We start from the raw sequence: 27,050 nt of genomic DNA on the forward strand, positions 1-27,050 counted from the left end.
TGTAAACAACACAAGGAGTATCTACTTGTTAACAAAAGCAGCATGAGAGCATAGCTGTCTCTCCAAATTCAAGGTTTTACAGTGGTTTTATACCAGCAGTGAAGTGACCTGCAGCCTGTTTCCCACTTAGATCCCTCCCAGGCAGATATCTGTAGGTTGTAAATTTCTACTGTACCTCTTGACTGATATATTTTAACTAAGAGATATTAGTTCTTAATAGAAAAACTCCCTAAAAGTTCACACACATTCCTTTCCCAGTTTTTGACACATGCCATAAAAGTGCTTACCTCATTCTTTATTTTGTCTTACCTTGGTCAAATCGTAAAATAGACAGCGTGTTCTTTTAAAAAATGGGAAATCATTCGGGGTCATCTAAAAATTTCTACTGGCTTTCAACTCTTGAGCACTTGTTTATCATTTGCCATTTATATCTTCTTTTTGTGCAAGCATTTTTTATTTCTAGCCATAAATATCCTTACAGCAGGGAGTAGAGGGGAGTTCTGTAGTGGATTATGACTTGCTTTCAAGGCATTTGTAATTTGTCAAACAGTGCTGGTCCAACTGGACTACTGGATTGCTATTTCTAAAGGAAACTCACTTTTGAAGAATGTAAGGTAAGAAATTCTGCCCCTAGATTTATGCATACAAAACCTGATTAAATTCAGCGATTTCTATCTCAGTTTTCACATCTTAAACTAGAGAGAAAAATGAAAGGAAAGATACCACTGACTTTAATGATATTGCAAAGATATAGTATGAATGGGAGCCATATTTTGGCCCAGAGACAGAAGGACTGAGAAGTTTTATAAAAGCTATATTAAAATACTCTTTTCTTTCTAATTGATCCACACTGCAAAGGTTATAAAGGATCTCCATCCAGAGAGTAACAGCCCCTATGCCTTCCGCTGGCAGATCCTTAAAATATTCTTTGAGATTAAAGAAACACACAGGAACTGAAAAATTCCTAATATTTTGGGGTGTGATGTTTATTGCATTATTTGCTAACAATGAAAAATTACATCATTCAGAGTCTGAAAGGTACACAAGCCTCTGCTATAGTCCTCAAAGAGGAAAATATTTTATTTTAATCTCTCTTGTTTTGAAATGTTCAGGATCAGGCTTTCAAAGCTTTGTCTCTTCACCTAAGGCATACTGCCGTGAACTACATGCAATGAGCTATGCTAAGGCTTCTATCAAAGTTATGCAGCATTCCATCTTTTTTGTCAATTTAAAACAAATAAGTGTTTTAAGGAATAGGGGTTTGACTGTAATTCAGCAGACTTTTAATAGAATTGCCTTTAATATACTCATTAGTGGAATTTTCAAAACAACCAAGAAAATTTAAGTAGGCATCTCCAAATACACAGTCCCAGGTTTTCCCAGAAGCCCAAACATTAAATGTCATCAATTTGAAAAGAGATGCTCTACATATTTTGCTGTAGTATAATAATAGTAATACTAATACTACAACTAACAACAACTATTGTTGTTGTTGTTATTCAGCAGAGAAATATTACAATGGAAGAAAAATTCACTCAGAAGTCATATCATATGCATTGTGATTGATGATTTCTCAAACTTGGTCCATGCACAGAGGTTATTGAGAAAAAGGAGGATGCAGGAGTTCACAGAAGAGTTACTTCAGCTTTAGCAGGGTAATACTGTTTCTTTCTCAGAGATCAGCAGCATCCTCAGGGCAACCCAGTGCTGAAAGAAGACAGGAATGGCCTGTCAGGGTCCAATACGCCCTGACTGGATTCTTTTAGATATTCCACACGTATAAGGTGTGGAAGGTAAAATGTTTAATGTCAAGTGTACTTATTTAAAGATACTTTATGTTATGGGAGTTTGTCATTTAGCAGAGTAAGAGAAAAATATATTGAAAACACAAAACTGCTCTAAGTTAGATTTAGCAAAACTTCCATTGCAACTGCAATTGACAGTTTAATTGTGTGATTCCCATTATCCACCTCTATAATATACTCATTGTCATGACTCTGGGCATCCCCACTTGCTGGAAAGGAATTTATGGGCTGAAAGCTGCTCAAGCCTGCTCTCTACAAACCACTTTTGCAAGTTGACTAGTTTTTTATATTCTGTGTCAGGCTGAGCCCCATAATCACTCCCCCATGCTCTTCTGGCCAACTCAGGGAGACATTTACACTCTCTTAATGAATTCCGTGAGAAACATTTACACTACCATTTGATCCACTCAACTTTTCATAGCTGTTTATGTAAAACAAAGGTCATCTTCCTTTGCCAAGGAGTCCTGTTGCAAAGAAGTTTTCTTTGCAACAGCTGTGGTCAGTCACATACTACATTATTCCTTGAGCTTCATGATTACATCACTCTTGACTATTTCCTCTGAGGCTTCTTCCCTTGGAAGGATTTATTGGTCAGTCACATGGCCTAAAATTTTCCTGCCTCGTCTCTCCTCATCCCCAGATTCTTCCCTTTTCAGTAATTTTAATTCTGCAGTTGATGTAATTTAAAAGACTGCTTGCTAACATTTCCAGTTTGACTATACAACAAAGGAAGACTAAATGTTGGATCTATAAGACCAAAATGGTTCCAACTTTCAGTAAAATTAGAACATATATAGCCAAAATCAAAATTTGGCTTGTGTCCCAGCTGTATTGAACTAAATTTGACACAGAACAGCTGCAGGTTACTGGAAAAGCTTATAACAATGCATCTTTGTTACTTCTGAAGTCCAAAATGGTTTTAATACTATTTTTGTGTAAGATTGGGTATGGAGCATCTGTTGCTGTTTTGACATTATTTATGCTTTCATTATCCTTAATATTCAGTGGACCAGCACAAAATTCAGATGCTGTTCAAAAGCCTTCTACACTTCATTTCAAATATTTCAGATTCCAGGTACCCAGCTGAGTGGGATATGATGTCCAGCCCCTGAAGGGATACCTGTCAGCTTGCTGATGTGTGAAGAGAATGTCCAGAGAGAGATCCCCCAGAAAGCAGAATTGCTACATCATTGAATACTCTCCTGTGCTTTTTCCTCCTGCATCTCCACAAGGCCAATTTGTAGTAAATTACCAAAATGCTAATTCACTCTGAGGTCTTATGGAAGGGAAAGGTGATTTTTATTTAGAAAATCTCTGCACTGATTTTAACTCATTCACATGTTCACACACATATGCTCAGCACACTATGACACGTATGTCAGGGCTTGCAGTGAAGAATTGATGCTGATTTGCTGTCGTGCCCTTTGGAAGTGGTGTTTGAGATCTTTTGCTTCAGTATGTCAACTGATCCCTCATAATTCTTGCTGAATTTATCTGGTTATTTTATGGCTCCAGTCATGTTCTTCATCTTCTTGTTACCTTATCTTTAGGTCAGTTTGTTCCTCCTCTTGCTTAGAATGAAATCACACACATAGAGTATTAGTCTGACCTGTCCTTTTAAACTTTGTTCTGCTGTTTCATCTGCAACTTTCACACAAATATTTCAATCCATAATCAATTAATAAATCTTCATATTTCTGTAACAAATCTCCACAAATAGCACTAATGCTGCTGTGTTCTGTCCAGGCTGTGGCGAGCTGCCAGGTGCAGTGTGTCACCACATCACCTCATGCCAGTGGGACCTGGTAGATCCTGGCTGGCAGAGGGACCATCCAATACAGCTCTGCATGGCCATAAATTTCACTCCAAAAGTGACATCCTCAGCAAACTTCCAGACACTCATCAGTAGAAAGCAAGGAGAATTTCCATGATCCTTGAATGTCTCCTATAATCTCTTTTCTTTAATCCTCAATTGATTTAATATAGAAGACTGCATGAGTTAGGGGATTGAACCCCCCACTAAGCACAAGGTAAACAAAATGTCACATAAAATCCCACCTGGATTCAGATGGATGAGAAAAGCACTGAAATTCAGTGATTAATTCCCAGCTGCAGCTGAGCAAAGGCTCAGAAAAGTGAATCATGTTGAAACCAGTAAGTGAAATGTTGCATTTGGACATACACATGAACTCATTCAGCTCTTAGGCCAGGCCTGGCTAAAAGAATAAGAATAATAAAAATTAACAGAGCAAATAGCATTCTTTAAAAGATTCTTTAAAGCATCTTTAAAAGATTGCCATGAGGCAATCTAATTGGGAATGGAGAAGTCCCTAAAGGCAAGACTGCACTTTGTACCAATGTCACAGTTTTATCACGAGTGTCAGGGTTCAATGGGTAAGAATCAATTTTCCTGCTGTCCTCCCAGTAGCTACACAAGAGACTGGCCTGCTGGTTATATATTTACCTACTGCATCCCTTCAGATAACACTCATTCAAGCTCCAAGAACAACTAAAAATAACACATGAATCACATCCCTTTAATTCTTTGTCTGGTTGTCAAAACTGAAGTTTTACTTTTGCCTGAGAGTGCACACCACAGAGGAAAGATACTTTTGTCCTTGAAGTGCCAGCATGTTATAAAAAATAAACTTACCAACCTCTAGGGAAAAACATTTTGAACAGAGAGAAGCCAGGAATGCTAGGGCTGCCTCCTTGGATACAGTCAGCTGTGGGGAGAAACAGTTTGCTGGCCTTCTCTAGTCCTTGGGGTCATATAGAAGTTTCAGAGCTGGTGTTATTTCTGTCTCACACGTTTCTTCTCCCACCATTAAAGTGACAGAATCGTGGCTATTTCCTTTTGTGACAAAGAATGTCTTTTCTCATCCCATCGCTACTGTTGCCTCACTATACATAACAGGGCTGCCAGTCTTACAAGCAAGCTTCCTTCTTTGTACAAATGCTTTCACTGAAAAATTAAGAAATGAGTCCTTTCTGATGGCAAACACAGTTACACAAAAGACCAAAGGTAAATAAATTGAAGGCATGTTTGCATGGCTTCATTCTTAAAATCAGTATCTCCAATATGTATAGTATTCTGTAATTTACAAGTCAGATAAGCATAATAAGCATAATAATCCTTGTATTATGCTTGGAAAATATTTCTGTTGCATGGAAGAATTCTCTCATGCTTTGTACATGATTGCAAGACAGAAAAGAACTTCAAGTTAAGAAGATTAATAAAAAGACTAAGAATGAATAGTTTCAAACACTCTTCATTTCAAATTAATTCAATTTTGAAAACTGAGTACCCTCTTTCTGTCATGTAATGCCTATAAATCACAGAGTCTCACCAAATTGCATTTTAAAATATTTATGCTTTATAGCTGATTAATCCAAATGTTTGGAATATGCTACGAGTGTGTCTGCTAATTAGCAATATGTTGGCTTGCTCTGTCTTTTGCACTGAAATGAAAGCTTGAGGATTTGCATCTCTTTTTCCAACTCCTGCTAACAAGCTCCCAGAGAAGAATCTCAGCTACCGCATGTGCTACTCAAATAAACAAACAAACAAAAACCCAAACAAAACAAAAAATAGCCCAGAAAAACTCCTATTTAGTTCTCATCTCATCTACAAGACACTTTTATAGACCTATCCTTCCATGATCTGGTTTTTAATTGTTGAAGAAGTTCAGCCCCTATTTTTGGAAATGTTTCCATCCCAGCTAGCAGCATGTGAAAAAGTATTTTAACCACTTGTCTCCTATAAGAGACCTAGTTTCTCTCCAGGCTCCCAGAGAGGCAAGGGCAAATGAGTACTCACATTGCTGGTCTGGAAGACCTCATTTGAGGGTACTCCATTGTACTCCAAGGGTGGAGTTGTTTCCCAGTTTCCTGAGCCTGGTTGGTTTCCCAGAGTTTGCTAATCTGAGGCAGGATTTGAGGAGTTCTCTGCCTGCTGCCAGCCCAGCAGTGGCGGTAAGCCCTGCCTGTACCCCCCTCCCGGGCTCAGGAGGAAGGACACAAGTGCAAGTGTCCCACTGAGTTCCTTCACTCCCTCGTGTCCTTGCCTTCAGCAGGACTTAAAAACTGTAACAGAAAGATACACACAGGAACTCAATCATGTGTGTAAATGCAGAGTTACTCTTGCCAAACCAGAGTGCCTTTCCAGTGGGAGCTAGAGTGTGCTGAGGTGGCTTCTGGGGTGTCTGGTTCATGCTCCCTGTTTTCCCTACACTCAAGGAAACCTGGCCTCCCCACACAGGCCAAAAGGTATATGGACTTTGAGGCACAAAGAGTTTGTTTCTGTCTTTTGCATGAACCTGACATCTCTGGTGGAAAAAGGCCATTTTTCAACAAAGTTCAAATCTGGGTTTTTTCCACTAAACCATTATGTTGCTTTAACTTTCCATTTAAACACTTGTGAAGAAAATATGACCAGAACCACTTAGTCATCTTTTGTGCTCATGCTGAAAACTGTCATTGATGGCCTCTGGTGCAAACCATTTTACACTGATTATTTTCTCAAAATTGTTATAATTGAGTAGTTTCTTAGGGAAACAGGACTTCATATGCAGTATGTGGCAGACATACCTAACATGCCACCCTCCTTTTCTTTATTTTTCCTTTTTACTCCACACAATATTACTAAGAATTTTAGGTACTACCCTGACTTCCCCCCCACCCCATCTTAACTCTTCGTGTAAATAATATCTTTCTATGTTGTACACTGACCTTAGGATTGTATTATCTGAGTATCTTGAGAGTTTTGCCTAATTAGGAATTTTCTCACAAATCTACCTTTAAGGACAGAGGAGATGGAAAGGTTCAGCATGCACAGATGGGACACACAGAGAGATTAGATGCAGAGATTTTCCCCTCTTTGTAAGGCCAGAGATATCATCTGGGTGTGAGGAAATAAATTGATCTCTAGGCTAATTTTGGTTTTGGTCTTCCTTGTGACACAACTAACAAAGGCACCCAGCTGGCAGAAGCTTAGCAATATGAGCCCCTTGGTTAGTGATAGCATCATCAACTCCATCCAAAACAATATGATGCTATTAGATGGCAATATTTTGTAGTTGCCCTTAAAGAAAGTAAAATCCTGAGCTAGTAACATGGGGGTGTCTGCAGAGATCTCTCAGAAAAACCATAGTACCTGTAGACAGCTGTCTGCAGGACATGTGTACCAATTTGAGTTAGCTGTCTACCTGCCATTAAAAAAATTAATAAATAGTTTTATCTATACATCAATGGAGATAAGGGCAGTGTTCTTGATATCCCCTATATGATGACTCCCTGGTCTCCAGAAATTAGTTTTGTATTGGCCACAAAAATAATCAATCTTTCTCAGATGGACACACATACATTGTAAGTACATTCATGCAGATGAATTCCACCTTTGTGTCCTCTACCTTAAAATGCCTATATATTGAGGCACTTGAGTAATAAATTTGGAAAGAAATGAGATTTTGTTGTTTAATTACACTATGCCTTACACTGTGATCTGTGAGACAGAAGAACAAGCACTAATGATATATCTTAGGTATAAAGAGAGAGTCAAAATGGGATTTTTCATGGTTCTTTGGATCATCTCATCTCAGTACAGCATATTTAAAATATAGTTTTTCAGGGGAATTGCCATAATAGATGAAACAAAACCCAACCCCCAAACAAACAACAAAACAACACAAAGATAGAACTCTCTCCTCATTTTTCATATTCTATTCAATTTACTAACTGATAATTCCCAAACTTATCCCTTTAATAAAGAACATTTGTAACCATATATCACAATTTAGGATTCTTGATCCTCTGATCATCAGCTTCATGGTGAACTAGGTTATCAGACATACATAACTAATTCTCTGCTCTTTTCTGTTGAAAAAGACAAGTACAATTTGGTTTGAGAAATGAGGTTATATATAGTTGCAAAAATTTATCTTTTGCTTTTTTACTATTTACTGCCTATAATTCCTTGTTGCCCTGACTGCCCTCACAATGTTTGGAGTATTGGAGATAATGGGACCACATCAGGAATGAAATCCACCTGAATGCCAAAATGTCTTACTGAACTCAATCCTTAGCTCTATGTCCCTGTGTGTAACACTTGGAAGCCACTCCTCTGCTCCCATGGAAACCCTGAAATGTCTCACATTTAGGAAATAAAATGGTGGCTATTTAATAATGTTTGCTTCTTCTCTGGAAGAGGATTATTCAGATTAATTGTGCAGAAAATTAGTCTGATGATTTGATTTCTTTTTTTTTTTTTTTTTTTTTTTTGCATCTCAGCCAACAATAAAGTGAATTGATTGTTTTCTGTGGTTTCCTCTGAGGTGACTGGCACATAAAGTATTTCAGAGGGTGCATTTGTCTGTGCCTACCCTAGTCTGCAGACTTCTTACTCTGCATAGCTCTGCCTGCTTTACACAGAGCCAGGACAGAGCATTGGCTATCCTAATTTTTGGTTTTGTTACACTATTTTGTACAGTTATTACTCTTATTTAGAAAAACATTTAAGCAGCACCTAAGGAAGTTTCTCCTTTTGATAATAATGCTACAAAATTACATACTCCCTAGTCCTCTGGGTTCTTTATCTACTGCTTCTCACTTCCACGTAATCTTCAACCAAGATCTTTCTAAAATACTAGGAAGACTGTTGCCTTTTAGCTTGAAGATTTAGTCAACTATTATGGAATTTATCCTGACTATCACCTCTTCCCAAAAAGGGGAACGATATTTAGGCTTTTTCGTTTCTCCGCCCTGAAAACTCTGTGTCTGTTCATATTTCCCACAGGACACATTTGTTTTGGGGCAGCCAAAGCCCTACAAGTCACATGTTGAATGCTTAACCTGGAGAGATTATTTTCCTTTTTTTGTACATAGCCTTGTAGCCATCTCAGCAGAAATACTTAGATTTGTAAGGAGCTTCATGCAGTTACAGTTCCAGGAGAAGAGAGGTTCTTTTTCTAAATACATAAAACATATTTTAAAACTGAAAAATGGAAAGCATTTTGATACTTTCAAATAACCTGTGAGATCAGATGTTTTATTTGCTCTCTGAGTCACCAGTTTATCTCCCTCCCAATATTCACTGTGGGTTTTTTATTTTATAAGATCCACATTCCTCCCTCCTAAAGCACTTTGAAATTAATGTGCTTTAATGACAGCCCTGTCTGCTGCTGCCCCTGTGATCCCTGTCCCCATTCTTGCTGCCATCATTACCAGGGTCAGGAGAGACTATGGCAGGGGCAATCACAGCAGTAACAGTGGAAGAGGCTGAGGCAGTCACTGCCAGTCTCTGATGACCTGTTCCACATCTTCCAGAATGGGCTTTGTGGCCTGGAGAGCCAGTGACAATTTTGCCATATTTTGCTACAAAGGTGTAAAAGCTAATGACACACCAGCAGACTGCATTGCCAATGCTTTGCTTGAAAAGGAATATTGAAATTGTACACAGTACTTCTTAGCCATGTGTCCTGTAAGAATTTATGGAGAAAGATAATCATCATTACCCTGAACTGAGGATTAATAACTTGGGCACCTTTTGCTTGCAGAGCACTGAGAAAGGGCTGTATTCCAAAGCCTTCTCTTCCATCCACACCCCTGGAAAAACAAATGTTTGAAATAGGAAAAAATACTGGGATTGTGCAAAAGATTCTTCCTTTATTGGAATAAATCATATAATAAACCATATAGTAAACCATATCCTACAACATCTTGATCCACCTAGAACTAGAGAGGCTTGCCAGTCTTCTCACCATAGAGCTGAAGAGGGAGCTTTGCACTCCTGATGATGCCTCACAGCCTTGCTTTTCAGCAATTAAGTAACCCAATGGACTGTATCAAGAATTCAACTGAAAACATCCTTATGGAGAACTAAGGCCAATTTGCATGTAAACTGTTACTCTAACCAAGTTTATATGAAGGCATGGCAAATTACTGAGCAGCTGTACCAAAATAGTGATACAGTGTTAATTAACACTGAACTGGATCAGGGCTTTCTGCAGGACCAGTCCTGGGAGAGGCAGACCCATGCTGGCTGGCTCTAACGAAGCTCAGCAGGAACTAGTTGTGGTTGCTGTTTGCTTGCTTTTAACTGCACAAACCATTCTGCATGACTTACCAGCTGAACCTGCTCTCTTGTGAGGGACTGTCACCAGAATTAGTGAGGACTGCTCCCCATAGAGCAGCTGTGATCTAGTCCTGGACCTTGAAACGGGTCCATTTACTTATCCTATAATTCCTTTACCCAAGTAGCAAGTGATACATTTTCCAGTAAATCCCATTCCTAAAGAAAAACATAGAAAACTAGCTTGCAAGAGTAACTACAGCTTGTGTCTTTCTGCTTCCTCAGTCTTCCATGTACACAAGGGACTGAAACTTGTGCAGACACCTTTCTAGAAGAGGACACTGTATTTAATTAGCCCTTTTTGTTGGTGGGGAACTCCGTCTCAGAGAATTCTGAAAGTGTTTTTTTTCTTTATGCAACAAGTCACTTATTCCAACAGTAGCTCTACTGTAAGGCCTGTGTTCACTTTCCTCAGCTGATCACCAGTATCTGCCCTAGGACAACATCCAGCTCTGCAGGGCCTTTCCTTCTTCTGCCCTGCTTTCCATGTGCCTGAGCTGGAAAGGAGCATGCATGCACTTTAGCAAGGTTCTTCAATCTGGACAATTTGGAATTGGCTATAAGATTTTGTGCAGACAAAACCCTTGTCTTTGAAGTACTGAGCACAAATGAATTTGTGTCTTCTTGTAGATTTTGGTCTTGATAATACAGGGGGGAAAACCCAACCTTTTTTGGGTTTTGGTTTGTTTTTTGTTTTTTTTCCTGAGCCAACAATATGTTTGCCTGCAAACTTAAAAAGAAATAAATGAAAAGAAGCTTTTTGGCAACTTAGTTTCTTATATGAATGTCTTCTGTATCATCTCCACCTTTGCTATCTAATTGAATTTAAAATGCAGTAATTCTAGTAACACCAGTACAGAGTACAGGTTCTTCAAACATGTTCAAAACATTCAATCATGTTTTATGTTAGAAGATGAGTATTTAAAAGAAAAATATCAAAATAACTCCTCTAGAACATTAATAAGTGCTCACTCACATGTTTTAACAATAGTAGTAGTATGTAGTGGAAAGCTGATTGGATGTTCCTTCTTTGCTTGTGTCCTTCATTCACTACGTATTACAGAAAAACATTTTAGTTTTGTTCACTCCTTAAAGCTTTTCATGGACACAACTTATTATATGACGACATTTTGAATTTTGTAAAATATATTTAGTAATACCAAATACATTTCTTGCCCTCCAAAATCTAGACAAGCAAAAAACCCAAGATGCTTTGGATCAAATAAATATGCAAGTTTATTAGAGCAAGTTTCCATTTTAAATTTGCAATGGTTTCACAATTTTTTGTTTCCTTCTGTTTCCATTACGGCATCCTCATGATAACCCAAAGTAGCTGTTAAAAAAATATATCCACAGATGAACAATTAAAAAATATTGGCTGTATCTTCCAACATTACAATTATGTGAAAAAGTCAGTATTTACAAAAAAAGTCTGGAAATCAAATATTGACAAATTGTGTTGTTGTCAGTTTACTTGCAGAAGCTACAGGACACTCATAGGGGAAATTTATGCTCACAAGCCCCAAGTGTAAGCCTAGATTTTGTAATGTATTTGAAAAAAACCTAAATTTATACTTTGAATCTGTTTGGTTTAATACATATACTGGTCATTACCCAGTTCATTTTTATTTTCAACAATATTCTACACACATTTTTTCATTATATTTTCTGTTTGAATGTAAAGTGTAATAGAAAAAACATTCAATTATGCACACATGAAAATTCTGTTAGTACAGCTAATTGGTTTTTAATACATATTTCATGTACAAAGAAAGCAGTAGCACAAACAGAAAACTAGCAAAGGATAGTGTACTTAACTTGAAACACTTGCAGTTTCAGTAACTGTGAATTACCGACTTGCAAAATATACACAGTACACATAATGTGCACAAACACACACACAACATCACTGCATGCTGGTTTTTTTGATTAAAATATAGCTTCAGGTTCACAAACCTTCGTCCAGAGTTGGTGAGAGCTGTAGTCACATTTGTATATTAAAGGTGGTCAAAAAGATAGTCTGTTAAATGTAAGCCATTCCACCACACTGTCCTCTGGCTTCTCGTGCTCTGAACAACAGCAAACACAAGGAAAGAGAACGGAGCCGAGATTTTCTTTAGTGACAAAAAAAAGAGAATCTTTTAGGCATAATGTTCCCTATTCTTTGCCCAAAATAATCAATTGGGAGCTTCTGGAGTGGTTTAGATGATCTTATTCTGCACCTAACTCCATTAATTTCTGCTACCATTATTGAGGCAGGCATGGGCACCATCCTCGGTGAAAGTCACATGCAATCTCCTCAATCAATTAGAAAAGTGATCTTGTTTGTTAGGTTTTGTTGAGAAAGAAAGAAAGAAAGCAAGCTGCTGCTGAGCTTCCTCCTTGCATGCACGTTCTGCAGCCACACTGGAGTCCCCGTGCTCCAGCAGCCAGCTGGGACTGTGTCAGCAGTCCTGCAGGGGGGCAGGGGAGCTCCTGGATTTCAGGATCCAGCAAGCTCAGGAAAACAGAGCAGACAGGTAGATGTACTTCTCTAAGAGATTCTCAAGACTTAAAAACTCAGCAAAACTTACTCAAGGAGCTCAAAACCCAACCTCAATATGAGACAAGCTCCAAGGAAAGATGTAATAGGATTGTTTACCATATAAATGAACTACAGTCAATTTAGCATGCATCATGTTGAAAACAAGCACACCTTGAATGCTTTGTAATTACCAAGTGTGATGACTTTTTATTGCAATTTACAAAATTTTTATATATTCCCAGAAGACTTGTAAGTTTGATTTTCAGATCTGTGTCTTGAAATACACTGGTTCTGCAGCTCTTACCAAATGACTACACTCTTCTGAGCTCGTGAGGCTGTTTGCTTGGCAACCTAGCAATGTAGGACATCCTAGATGTCCTAGTGAATTAAAAAAGATGACATTCCTACCAATAAAGCAAGTGGTTCTGGTATTCATTATAAGTTTTCTTGGTGTGACTGTTTGTAACAGCGCTGAGCTAGTCATAGCGTATCATACTTATTTATCAATATATTTTTAAAGTTAGTTTAAAAAAATGAAAGTAGGTGCAACAACACACACACGCACAAATATGCTTTATAATTTCCATCAGCATTAAAGGAAGAGGAAATGTCACCCTAAAAATGAAACCCCACAATACACATAGAGACATCGACAGCACTAAAAGATTTGCCTTCAAAAGGACTGTTGAATTTCAGTGTCTGAGAACTGCTAGATCTTCACAAGATGAAGCATCACAAGCAACTGAATTCCAGCAGCTCAGAGTCTGTCTAACTCTATTCCTTATCTGGACAGCCAAGAGTTTTTCCTAACTCCTTTCTGGTAATGTTCAAGACTAAACTGTAATCTTGCTCAAATTGTCTTCTTTCCCTGTGACTTCATCAGACAATCACGAGAAGTTTTATGCATTAACACTAGAGTGGAGTTAGCCCAATACATGAAAACTCCATTGTTTTGACTGTTTTAAACAGCAAGCAACAATGCACTTAGTATTTTAGGAACAGACAAAAATTAAAATAAATTCTATTTAAAAAAATAACTGCTTTATTGTTGCCACACCTTCCTGATCAGTTGCCCTAATCTTAAAAACTTTCAGAAAATAATTTACATACTGCAGCATAGCTTATCAAGCAAGGGGGCACTTTTTATCTCATGGCCATCTTAGTCATTCCTTGGTACCATGATGGTGGCCTGGATTGGCATAAAGTGCCATTCCACAACCTTCCCAAGCACTGTGACAGGACTGCAAGCCCTGCCTGCCCTGAGGGCGGTCTCATGTTGGGATGGGGATGAAGCTGGTCGATTTGGAGTGGGGCATCTCCCTCCATGTGTTTAGGCTGTGGGTTGGGCTTCTGTTGTTGGTGAAAGAAGTCTGTCGCCTGCTGTTGCTGTTTGAATCTTCTTTACTCAGCGTTTGCTTTATTTTTTGGCAGCAAGGGAAGCTCTGTAGGCAGTCTTGGAGGAGGTGCCCACTGAAGAACATGTAGATCCATGGGTTACAGCAACTGTTCAGGCTGGCCAGCAGAGCTGTAACAGTAGTTGCAGTGTTTTCAGAATCTGGGGAGGGGGGGGAGAAAGATGTTTAATCATCAAAAAAACATTTGCACCATTCAGTCGATTGCTTCATTAACCGTTGGATTTATTTCCCTGAATATTCGAGTTCTAAATGTTGAGCTACAGCATTTTAAACAGATAATGAGAACATAATCAGTAAAGTTCTTATTTATGTAAGGCTGCCATTAAAGTCAATGAGGATTTCTCTGAACTGACTTCAAAAAGCTGTGACAGATTAAGTTATCGGGTAATCCATCCAAAATAATGATTTAGTCACATTTCCACTGATGTGTATCCATGTGTTGATAAGCTCCTGCTTTAAATACTGAAAGGTTTTTTCCAGACCCTGGGAGACAATGGTAAAATTTCCACTGCTTTCAATAACACTGAATTTTGTTGCATATATTTGCATGCTGAAAAGTATTGAATGCTCAACTAACTACTGGATTGTTTGTTAAATCTGGATTTTAGAGGTTGAACAAATTTTACTTAAGGGAAAAATAGAACTTGGCACTATGGCATGAAAAAACTATGGTGTTCTACCTTCAATAACTAGTTAATAGTTAGATCAAATACTCTAAATATGTATTAGTCTAAGTGACTTTATTAGTCTAATATAAGTCACTATAAGTGACTTTTTTTTTGTAAATATTGGATCTTCAAAAAAGTATAATTACTGTATTATGCAGTTCCATTTATTTAAAGAATCTCTTCAAACACATCTATCAAATAAATACCCATCTGTTAAATTAGATTTAATTTCCTTTGAAGTAAAAAAAAAATCTGTTTACTGCAAGCCATTATTTCTCTACAGAGATCTGCATTATAGGCTTCAGTCCCATATTAGAGGTAATCAACACTCTTACTACAGTAAGCGATCATCTGGGGATTTTTTAAAAAATCGAGAAATTATGGATTCCAACATTTTGATTTGCTGCTCTCTCATTATGAGGAAACAGAATATCTGTCACTATGATGCCTATCATTACCTATGTAATAGCTTTTAAACTCACCAATTTTTTTCAGACATATTTAACAGCGGCACACGTATCTCCAAAGTCTAAATTGCCACTGATTCATGAAAATCGGTGACTTGACTAATGGAGCACTCAGAGGTGACTGCCTTGCTGAGAGGAAGGGTTCAGGGTGCGCTCAACCCTATTATTTGACAGCAGCTACAGGAGAGAAGACGTAATAAGTTCTCTCTTCATGTAACTGCTCCGACATGTGTGTGTGATCACTTCTCAACAATACTCAACATTTCTAAAGTTTTCTTATCCGCAGCTTCAAACGGACGAAAACGCTGCTGCTTCAAATTACGGCAGCAAACGCTCCGGTTTCCATCCGCTCCTTTTGCGGCTGCCGCAGCAGCCCCTCCGGCTGCTCCCGGGCCGGGCCGGGCCGAGCGCCGCTGCCGCCGCCGCTCCCGGGGCCGCCCGGTCCGGGACTACGAGCGGTGCCGGCGGGGCGGCCCCGGGGGCAGCGGCTGCCCAGGGCTTCTCTTCTCCCCCACAGCGGCGCTCGGCCGCTACTCCCCGGCGGGAGAGGGACCCGTGCGGGGCCGGGAGGGCGCTCCGCGGTCCCGTTCTCCGCTTCCGCGCCCTTTCCCCACGCTGCGCCCCGGGACAGCCGGCTGCGCTCCAACGCGTGCGGGGCTGCCGCTGGGGACAAGCGGCGGCGTCACCTACCGACCCAGGGGAAGCGCTGGTCCCACACGGACCACATCTGGATGGTGAAGAAGGGCGCCCAGCAAACGACGTACACCGAGACGATGACGAAGGTCATCTTGACGGTGCGGATCTTGGCGCGGGAGATGGTTTTGACGTTGCTGACACAAGGGGCAAGCAGCAGCCCCCGTCGCGGGCCACCATCATCACCTGCCCGGCGACCGCCACCCGCTGCTGCCGCTTCCCCCGGGCGCGTCTTGCCCCGCACGTTGCGCCAGATGCGGTAGCAGATGAAGCCGTAGCAGATGATGAGGATGAGGACAGGCGCGATGAAGATGCCGCCGGTGATCCAAGTGATGTAGGCGCGGGGTCCCCAGGGCATAATGAAGTGCGCCCAGCAGTCGTAGACCTGCGAGCCGCGCTCCACTTCGCTGAGGGAGAAGATGAAGTACTGCGGGGTGCTGAGCAGCAGGCTGAGCGCCCAGGCCGCCGCGATCATCCCGTACGAGCGCTTGGTGGGCTGCTGCAGCGTCTTCAGCGGGTGGCAGACAGCGATGTAGCGGTCGGCGGTCATGGCCACCAGCATGTACGCCGAGGCGAACATGCCGAAGACCTGCAGGTGCTTGACGACGCGGCAGAGCCCGTCGGGGCCGTGGAAGCGGTGGGTCACCTCCCAGCAGAGCTGGGGCAGCACCTGGAAGAAGGCGACCACCAGGTCGGCCAGGCTGAGGTGGCGGATGAAGAGGTGCATGCGGGACGCCTTGCGCGGCGTGCGCCGCAGGGCCAGCAGCACGCTGCCGTTCCCCACCACCGCCACGGCGAAGGTGACGGCCAGCACCGCGATCTCCAGCTTCGCCAGCTCCTCGTCCCGCCCGAAGGGGTCCCAGCCGCCCAGGCTGCCGTTCGGCGACCCCGACCACGCCTCGGGACTGGGGCTGCTGCCGCCGCCGGGCTCCGCCGCCCGCCACCGGCTGCCATTCCCGGGTGAGGGCACAGCCCGGGGGGAGCCGGCGCCGCCGGCGAGGCGCATGGAGGGGCTGCGCGGTGGGGCCCGGCCCGGCCCGGCCCCCGCACCTCCGCTCGCCCGCCTTTCCCCTCCGGCGCCCGGAGCGCCGGGCCAGGTGCCTTTATCCCCCCGGCCGCGGGAGGCGAGGCGAGGCGAGGGGGAGCTCCGGTGGCAGTGGCTGCCCAGCCCTGACGCCAGCCCCCTCCTTCCCCCGGCAGCCGCCGCCCGCCCGCCCCGCCACGGGAGCGGGGCCGCTCCGCCCCAAAGCGCTGCGCCGAGCGGGAGCTGCTCGGGCCGGAACGGTGCTCCTCGCGGTCAGGTAAAGCAGCACTTATAGCTGCGAGTAAAACTGCCGTAATCATGCAGAGCAAATGGAGGTCTGTCAGCATCAGCCTGCACCCCGATCTGCCTTCTAGCCAAGGCAAAGTGACTTGTCGGTAAGAGGTGCTGGTTTGGTCCTGAGAGAGTCCACCTGGGCCTTTGGCATTTCACTGGGATCAACCCCAGAGATGGAAATTATTAGAAAAAATAGCAACCTAATGTCTCTGAATGTTTCAGGACTTCATCTCGGGCCATAAATGTCATCCAAGCCTTAACATAGGTCTAAACCACACGTTTCTGCAAGTACAAGCAAAATCTCCACATCTGATGGGAGTTTCTGGCAGGGAGCCTTTAAAATTCTTGTTTTAAGCACGGTTTAGATGAAGAGTGTTCTTGCTCTTGAAAGAATGAATGAACTTGGTGAAAATTTTGGTCCCATTGTCATGAGTGTGGATTATATCCTGATTTCACTGGTACCTGAATTTGACCCTTCATTTAGCAACTCCTTCCTTCAGACACACAAAAATGCATAAGATCACAGCAAAGAAATACTCTGTTAGATACCAGCCCTACTGTGTTTTTCAATAAAACTCCCTATGTCTCCTCATAGAATTAAATTCTGTTGCAAAAAATATGTGATTTTACAGGGAGAAGAAAAAATGGGAAAGAATGAAAGATTGTCTTACTTCTTTAATTAAAAAGATATTTTCAAAATTTTTTACTCCAGAACAGTTTTAAAGTTTAAAATACAAGGTGATAGGCTTCTGAACATGTCAGCATTGTGCAAGGCTTTATCCCAGTCTTTTTGCCACTTTCTGGGCTTTTTAGCCCCTGAGAGGCTATGTGCACCCACCCCAGTCTGTCACTACCCTTCCTTTGCTTGGGGATCAGTGGCAGGAGTTTAGGAGGACACCTGCTCCTACAGGAGTTTTCCAATTAAAACTGCAGACCCTCCCAAAACCTGGAAATACACACAATAAATGTGGATATCCTAAGTTTCTAGCAAACTTGTTTCTTTAAATATGCTTTTGTTCCAAAAACCTGATTTTTACAAACAGTTCAGTGCATTATTCACAGCTTAGTGCCTATTTATTGTGTTAGACCTGGGAAATGAGTGTGACTACAGGTTTCAGGTCAAATAGGGGAAATTAAAGCTGCATATCACAAATCTCCTAACACTGCACCACTACCAAGGCTTCTTTCACATTCCTTGCCTGTCTCTCTGACATGCTTTACAGGAGGTGAACGTTACGTAAATGAACAGAGTTACTCAGGAAACTCTGCTAGCAGACTTTCTGCTGTGCAAACCATGCGAGGATCATAAAGATCTATTCACTGCTGGGTAGGTCATCCATTAACAGAAGAGATGATACTCAGGTTTGTAGCCAAACGATAAGATAAACGTGGTTGTATTAGTCCAGGATACTGAGAATTTGTCAAGCCCACATCAACTCAGAAATACTCCTTTTCCAACCTATTCTTTGTTCCTCTGAATGGCCTTTATAGTAATGTTTCCAGAGCAAAGGGCTGGAAAGTTGCCTGAATGTCATTGCACAAGGTTGTACCTAGTGATTACATGCAATGTTAAGCATGATACTGATAATAGTTTTTATTCTATTTTACTCTATCAGACAGAAATAATCTAGGGCTAGTCTTGATGTATTTGCTTGTTTCATTTCCCAAATTGATCAAAATTGATGTTTTTAGATAACATACCTAAAGAGGCTGTTATAAATTCCTTTGTTTCAACAAACCTAGATAAGTCAGTAGAGATTTTTATTTATATCTAGTAGCTAAAAAATACCCTCCAGACAAATTCATGACTCCGAAGGTTTCTATACTAGATTAATCAGCATCTAGCCTGATCTGGGTAACTAAATCCTAAAAGTATTCGTGTTCTTCAAATTAATCAGTACTTGTAGAATACCCTTCCGAAGAGAAAAATTGCCACTGGGAAGGCTGATGGAGGAAATTAACATTTTTGCCCTGTGATTCACCTGGAGTTGGAGCTGAAATCTTGGTAAAGAAAATTGACACTGCTGTTACAAGAAACCTTTATGTGTTCTCACTAAGCACACAGAGTTCTACAGAACTAAGAATGGTAAGGATTTCTAGCATGTTCTCTGCTGCCATACAGGTTTCTGTAAAAGTGCTGGAAGGTTGAGAGATATCTTTCTGAATGCTGAACTCACTGAAGACTAAATGGCTTTTGTAAAGTACTCAAAAACTTAACTGGAACAAGATCCAGTGTGTTGCCAAATGCAGCTTTACCTCCAGACTTAACCTCTTCCTCCAGGCAAAATAAATGCTCTGAGTAAGTCAAAGAGTCAGTATTGTAATCCTGGGAAATTGATGATGATTTGTATTCTGCAAGATAACTTTTAAACAAAAAATGGGGGGGGACCTTTCAGCATAAACTTCTTCAGGAAAACTGGTTGTTTGGAATTTTAGTCAAGCTATGGTTGTCTGCCAGGTTTTGTGAAGAGTTGCTCTAGCAGTGGGAGTTACAAAAAATCAATATAAGCAAAAAAAAAAGTCAAGCTTTTAAAATAAATTCCTCGTGCAGGATAAGGGTTAAAGCACTGCTAAAAAAAGAGGTTTGTTTATTTGTAGAGGATTCAGCTGCCTTGTTAAAAAGCACATAAAATATCTACATAGATATGAACAGCTGTCTCCTGCAATTTGTCTCCAAGTTCAAAGTATCTGTAATGCTCCCTTTGACTGACACAATTTAGTAAATAAGGATGAGTTTGATAGGCCTTCCCAGACAGCCACGAAGCTTAGATGCTCCAGATCCCAACATTTAAATTCACAGCTATGGGAACCAAGCATGGGAAAAAGCAGATGTGCTGAGCGAGGGACTACTAAAAGCTGGGGTCACCAGGGAGCAAGCAGACATGCCATTCATTGCCATCCCTGTGAAGGAAATGCCACCTGAAGGCAGACAGGAGCACACAAAGCCCACAAAGCAGACTCCTGAAAAAATGCCTTGTCAGCCCTCTATTGGCCTAGCTTTTGGGCTCCCAGCACAAAATCAAGTGAAGAATTGACCCAAACTGCCTTCAAAATAGATGACAAGTCTGAATTTAGGATTCTGAAAAGGCTGTAGTACAAGATCAAGAGACAAGGGAGACTAAGGGCCAGCTCCTACTCTGGAAAACACAAAGTTAAGAAAGCATCAGTAAGAGACAGAAACTCAAGATTAGCCTTCAATATTCAGTTTGCAAAAGCCCAGTTCAGTGTTTGGAAATGTAGATAAGTGGCCAGGAAAAAAAGAGCTTTAAGGTTATGCCCCAAGTGTTCCTTTGCTTGTTAACTGAAAGCATAATTAGATTCTGGTATTTATATACACAGGAAGTCACGTCTGGCCATCCCTGTCATACTGCATTTCTTTTCATGATGGCGAGTCATGATTTAACCACAGTCAACAACTGAGCACCAACAGCTGCTCTCTCAGTCCTCCACAGTGGGATAGGAGAGAGAATCAGAAGGGAAAACACATGGCTTGAGATAATGACAGTTTAATAGGTAAAGCAAAAGCTTTGCACACAAGCAGAGCAAAACAAGGAATCCATTCACCATTTCCCATGGGCAGGCAGGTGTTCAGCCATCTCCAGGAGAGCAGAGCTCTGTCACGCACAGCAGTGACTCGGGAAGACAAATGCCATCCCTCTGAACATCCCACCCTTCCTCCTTCATTCCCCAGCCTGATATGCTGAGCATGAAATCACACAGTGTGGGATATCCCCGTCCCAGCTGCACCCCCACCCAGCTCCTTGTGCACCCCAGTCTGCTCACTGGTGGGGTGTCCTGGGAAGCAGAAAAGGCCTCAACTCGGCCTAAGCACTGCTCAGCAGAAACAAAAAGACCTCTGTTATCAACAGTGTTTCCACACACACACAAAACATAGCTGCATACAACCTACTGCAGAGATAATTAACTCTATCCCAGCCAAAACCGGCACATGGAGGTTGACTGTGGTATTCAGGCAGCATTGCACAGGGACCTGTGCAGTTACATGTCACCAGAAGCAGCAGAAAGTTGCCCTTTTCCTTTTGCCTCTTTCCTTGCATCCTTTGCTGACCTCGGGTGACAGCAATAAGGGCCTTCAGGATACAGAGTTCGACCATTTCCCTGAAGAAATGTTAAAACAGCAGCTTGTCTGGATTTCAAGGCAGTGAAGGAAATGGGCATTTGAAGGCCTTTGTGTGTTTATAACCTTGTGAGAAACAACTGCTCACTTTGAAAATTAAAAAAGGTTTATTAAACCTTGACAAAAATACAACAAATAACTATATAAGGAAAAATTTGCAGCACTGGGAACTACCCTCATGGACACCACATGGCTGGTTCATCTTCAAGATGGATGCTCAGTCTTTTATACTTTAATACCCCTGGGGATTGCATCAGCCAGCCTGGCCCCTCCCAAAGTCTGTCAGTCAGCTCTTCTTTGCCATTTATGGGTGGAAAGGGTGGAAACTGCTTTCTTGTAACTCGGTTGGAGGTCAGGTGTTGCCGTGCTGCACCCCCTAAGCACCAAGCTTTTCCATTCCCACCTGCCCCGTGCAAGGCACAGGTGTGCAGCCTCTTTTTACCTGTCCTAGACAACCCAGGCTGTCTGATGGCAACAATACAGGGGGGAAAGGGAACTATGGGGAGAACAGAGGGCATGTAAACTACAATAACATTACTGTAGATCACTAAAGCTTTTCTTAATATTCACACAATAGTTATCCCTTAATTGTGAGAGCCAATCATCTCATTATCCATCTATAACATCCTTGTTGAAGGAACAAATCAAAACAACATGGTGAAAGCTCCCACCTTTCCCCATTGAATGGCATTGAATTACATTGATCAGATTTTCAACATGTCCAAGGCACAATAAAAATCTGCATAAGACAGTTTAACAAGAGCCTCAGCCAGCAGATCTCTCATTAAATCTGAAGAATTAGAATCATTAATCCTTAAACCCACAGAATCATTCAATTTTGCCATTAGCAGAATAAGAAAAAATTTAAGCTGAGCTTCCACACCTTATGCCTTCCTGGTGAAATTGTGTAATCTCAGACTTTCCAGACCTGAAAGAGACTTAATATGCATTTTGCATTTCTACAGATATTGCTTCAGTGTTTTTGCTTTAAGCACATAATCAGTAGATTTACCTCTCAGTTCTCTTATTTCAGAGATGTGAAAGGTTCTTCTTTCCTTGAACCAGTTTCTAAATTACTCCTATGTAGAATTTCATTCCATATGTACCCTACTGTGGTGGGCTGATGCTGGCTGGATGTCAGGTGTCCACCAAAGCCGTTCTTTCTATCACTCCCCTCCTCAACTGGACAGCAGCTTCTCCCAGAGGCTGTACCTCTTGTTCCCCCTTATCAAAACTTTGTCACACCAACCCAATACACCTGCTGTTTCTATCACTGTGTTAACACCTAACTTCCATATGCCTTTTACAAATTTTGATTTATCTAAGGACAATTTATTAATGACTCTTGCATTCTCTCCTACTTAACACACACTAAGCCAAGCCAAAGGAAAATACTTAATAAAGTTTGGTGGCAAAAGTAATCACTATAAACAAACTAAAGTTTCGTGTTTATTTCTGTGATATCGTCTCAGAAAGTATTTGGCACAGTGAGATGCAACTCTCTTAAAAATTGTAGTAATAATAAAGATTCTGTTCAGGCATTTAAAATAGTAGGAAGGTATACAGGAAATTTATACATAACAGTTTTTCTGAGGGATTTAACTGCAACTGAAAATGGCACTATCAACTGATTTTAGAAAACGGTGAATTTGTGTTATAGCTAGTCATTGTACAAAACTGCTTTATTTATCCCAGAACTATGCATAGAACTGAAAGCATATTGTGTTCAAGAATACACAGGCAGAGCATTACTGCTTCATAATTCTAATTGAAAGATAAAGCCATTTAACTTTTATAGGATAAAAGGAGTTATGCTTCTGTTAATGACAAAATTTATTTTAGTAGCTATCATTTGGAAACATGTTCTAAAGTTGTTTAAAATTAATTAGTTTGGAAACTTTGTGTATGCAATTTTTCTCATGGTGATAATTTTGAAGAGCCTGCTGATATGCCATATTGGTGGTTGATGCAACTATTGTACTAATGCAACCATTGTGTAAAGAAAACACCTCTCCAATAATTTGTACTGAAAATATTGTGGCAGCTGCATTCTCACCAGCTTGGTAGTTCAGTGTGCTATCATCACAGTTATTTTCCCACTTCATTCCTGAGAAATAGGATCCAGTTTTTATCAGGCAGGAGAAGGTTCAAGTGCCAGCTAATCCTATGGATTCTTATAAACATTCATTTTTCCAGTCTCTACAGGACTATCCTCTGTGAGACTGTTCTCTCCATATAAAGCCCAAACCTCTTTGGAAGAAAACTGGCTAAAAATATTTTAACCAAAACACTTTTTCATTAGAATGCGAATTTAAGGATATTGAAGGCTGCAGATATATTGCTGTTTTTTACCTGAGCTGCAGCCTGCAACGTGCTCAACATGTAGAAGAAACAAAGAGCATATTCCCTACCTATTTCCAGTGTGTCTTCTCTTTCCATGTTTCCTGTCCCTGTCTGAGCCAGCAACAAGACAGTGCTGACAGCACAGGCTCTTACTGTTCAGGTGTCTCCAGAGAGAAAACAAAATAAATAGTGGCATTGAGGAAGGCAGAGAAGAATCAGATGCTGACAGTCAAGAGAGAAGAAAGCTAAAGCACAGGTCAGGGAGGTGGGCTAGTTTTGGAGCTGCCTGTTGGGTAATGTGTGAGCATGTCAAAGCAGAATCCAAACAGTGTGATGAGCAGCAGCTCTGTGTCTGAGGCAAGGCAAAAAATGCCCTGGTACCTCAACCTCCGTTTCACACACTTATGAGGTAGATTTGGGGGTTGAAGAAGACCAACAGAAGAAAGGAGAAAAAGAAGGAATAATCAATTATATTTAGATGGTGCACGGAGTATCTTGGCTGCTGATTTCATTGTGGGCTTGTTTGGTTTTTAAACACATGTGGGTATAGACTGATAGTTAGCAGCCCAGATCAAACATGGCCTGACTTTTATGTAGGTATTCACATTGCTATTGCATTAATTGTATCGTGGCAAGTACTAAGACAGGGAGAACATAGTGATACTAATTACTGCAGCTTCAGGGCCCCTTGGGGTATTCTTGCTTTGTACTTTAGTCTACCACGGTTTATAATTTTCACTCCAAACAAGTTCTCTACCTGGCAGTTTTAAGCAGATTCTCTTTGTACTTCCCTATCATCATATTTAGCAGCTCTATATCATATAACATTTTACTTGTTCCTTTTATGACCAGAGGAAAATTTGTTTGCTTCTAAGATAAAGAAGGATAATAAAGCAATAAATTTTAGGTGATAGGAGGTACTAACAAACTGGCTAGCATGACATGAGAGGAAAAGCATTTCCATGAGATATAGCCAAGCTGTAAGCCAAAGTATACAATTTTATGTCTAGTGAATAAACATTTTTTAATGGTTTCTGGGCAAGTTTTGCCATTGCACTGCTTATACTTGATTTGCCAATAGCAGGATTAGTAAACCGTGTGAAATGGCTTTTTTGGACTAGAAAAAATAGATTTTATATTTTAAATTTTGTCAGCTTTACAGGAAGGAACAGAGGTGATTACAGTAGAGTAGTTAGATCCAGATCACAGAGCAGAGAAGTAAAGAAAATTTGGAACATAATTCTACAGCTGGAATCCAGTACACAGAGTTTTTCTGAAACTTTCTTAGACTTCTAAGAGCACTTATATATGAACCTTTTCAAAAGGAAAAAAGAAAAAGCTTTTCCTTGCATTTCTCCAAAACTAAAAGTGAATCTTCATAGAAGTGATTGTTATGGAAGGCTTCCATTAGTGCTTGCTTCCAGTGGTCTTTCTGAATGCCTGTATCATTTACTGAAAAGTAAATGGCACTATTTCATGGTTGTGGTTTTCTTTGAATCTTTTCTAACTGGTATGGAAAACAGTGTGTTGCATGTTTCATCTAGGGAAGCCATGGGAATTATCAGGAGAGCACATATAAGGAAGGATGTAGTACATGTACAAATACTGCAACATCCAGAACAAGCCTTCTAACATTGCACTAGTTAATTTAATGACTTTACAACGACAGGGATGGCAGTAAAATACGTGATCCAAGGTCACATTTGTGCTTAAATTCTTAGGTAGTTCAGACCTTGAATAAATTGGGTACGCTCTATGAAAGAAAGTTCATCAACATTACAGACTTGGTGTTTAAATTGGCTGCTATTGACTATTTCAGTCCTTCTGGTCCCCTGTCTACAATATAGCAAGAAAATCTTACAATTTGTTACACCTTTGCCCCTACTTGTAGGAATCATGATTTCCTCTAGATTCTTCCATCTTCAATAGTGTGGGTCATCATTATCTTATTATCTCAAGTGAGTTCTAGGAAATGCTTGTCCCTGTTTTGAACAAGGCAACGTCCTTCTTCTGCCTCTGTCACTGTCACCAGCACCACCACCAGTATGAGAGGAGATCCAGTTAAAAAGAGATGATCTGTTGTTCCCCAGGAGGCTGAGTCTGTTTTTTGGGGGATCAAATGTATCCCTACAGTTGCCACCTACTGCTGGAAAAGTAGTTAAACTCTCTACTAAATAAAGTAGTATTTTTGATTAATATTTCAATGTATTTCTGGGTAATATTCATGTTGATTTGTAGTAATGTTATTTATTAATTCCTTAGAGTTAATAAGATCAGTAGATGAGATTAATTGCCATTTTCAGTTTCAGGCTTCAACCCTTGTAGGGATATAGCTGCTGCTGGAGCATGACTGAGTGTAGTCCCCTATTAATACAGCCTCCCTTTTAGCTACTTCATTATCACCCTGTGCATTACAAATATTTACAAGTTATAGAATGTGGAAAGTACCTTATCTATGGAATTAGAAAATACCTCATTAACAGGAGTCAGAAGATTGTACAGAAGTCTTCTCTGGCCCACTCACTAGAATAAGGATCAATATAGGATTTCAATCCCAAAATATTGTGAGAAGAAAAATTATAGAGTCTCCAGAGCTAACAACTCCTCCTCTTTACTCAGCAGGTTTTTACAAGGAAGGCAGGAAAAGAAGACAGGACAACTACAGAGCATCAAGATGAGCCAGACACCTCAGAGGCATCATTTAGACTGCAACCTCACAGATGAGTTTGCGAAAACACAGTACAGCTTTCAGGTTAAAGAGCTCCCTTTAGTAGCTGCAGTGTGATGTAAAAATGCCACTTGATAATTTAAATATGAGTAGCAATGCCCATTAAGAGATTTATATCTTGAAAGCTGACATGTTCTAGCCTCAGTAGAAATTCTTAGAAACTATTATTTTGCTGAAGAATACATTTTTAATGTGTTCTTGGGAGGGACTGCTTCACACAGTTCCATAGATGCTTTGGAGAATACTGATTATAACTAACAAATTGACAGATGTGCCTTCACAGGTATTCAGAGGGGTCATTATGATTTGGTCTGTTCTTTCTTGCTTCTCTGGATAACGATGTGTGTGCTTGAATAGAATTACTCTGCACTACATCAAAACACCCTTACCTGCCTGACAACCTTAATAAAGTTCCTATTTAATCAGTAGGGAAGAACTCTAGATAAATTCAGAAAGCGCAGCAAGGACTGGCTTCTTAAATTTTGGCTTCTATAGTGGTACTGTAGACGTACTGTAGACAGAGAGCCAATTTAGTATTGGTTTGTAGATTAATTAAGCAATACAGGCTTCCACAGCATCATTATGCACTTTAATATTCAAGCTTTTAGTTCATCAATATGCAAGAACTTTGATCTTTAAGTGCATGATGCAAAAATGTTGCCTGATTGCTCTGCATTAAGAGGAAAATTTTCTCTCCCATTACCAGGTTCACTTAACAGCAAAAGCTTTTTTCTGAAAGGATTTAGTTTATTTGCAGAATGAGATATTTTTTCTGTAGTCGGAGCAAACCGGGACAAAAATTATGTTGGACTATACAGACCTC

The 27,050-nt window shown here is 40.7% G+C and overlaps 1 protein-coding gene across 1 annotated transcript; it reads right to left on the reverse strand.

Moving 5' to 3' along the window:
- Positions 1–11,151: 11,151 nt before the first annotated feature.
- AVPR1A (arginine vasopressin receptor 1A) lies at positions 11,152–16,845 on the reverse strand. The gene is made up of 2 exons (XM_036401771.2): positions 15,698–16,845; positions 11,152–14,012 (listed from the first exon to the last, which is right to left on the reverse strand). Exons 1-2 carry the CDS (start codon positions 16,704–16,706, stop codon positions 13,729–13,731), a joined length of 1,293 nt encoding a protein of 430 aa, XP_036257664.1. The 5' UTR covers positions 16,707–16,845; the 3' UTR covers positions 11,152–13,728.
- Positions 16,846–27,050: the final 10,205 nt, after the last annotated feature.

This window comes from Molothrus ater, chromosome 5 (genome assembly GCF_012460135.2).
Source record: "Molothrus ater isolate BHLD 08-10-18 breed brown headed cowbird chromosome 5, BPBGC_Mater_1.1, whole genome shotgun sequence".
Taxonomy (NCBI): Eukaryota; Metazoa; Chordata; class Aves; order Passeriformes; family Icteridae; genus Molothrus; species Molothrus ater.

What these genes read in the sequence shown, in the direction of transcription:
- AVPR1A (XM_036401771.2), bottom strand. Translation starts at nt 16,706, where the DNA reads ATGCGCCTCGCCGGCGGCGCCGGCTCCCCCCGGGCTGTGCCCTCACCC. An exon ending in CCAGCGCTTCCCCTGGGTCG is followed by an intron (nt 14,013 to 15,697) that starts GTAGGTGACGCC and finishes CCCCCTCCCCAG; the next exon opens with ATTCTGAAAACACTGCAACT.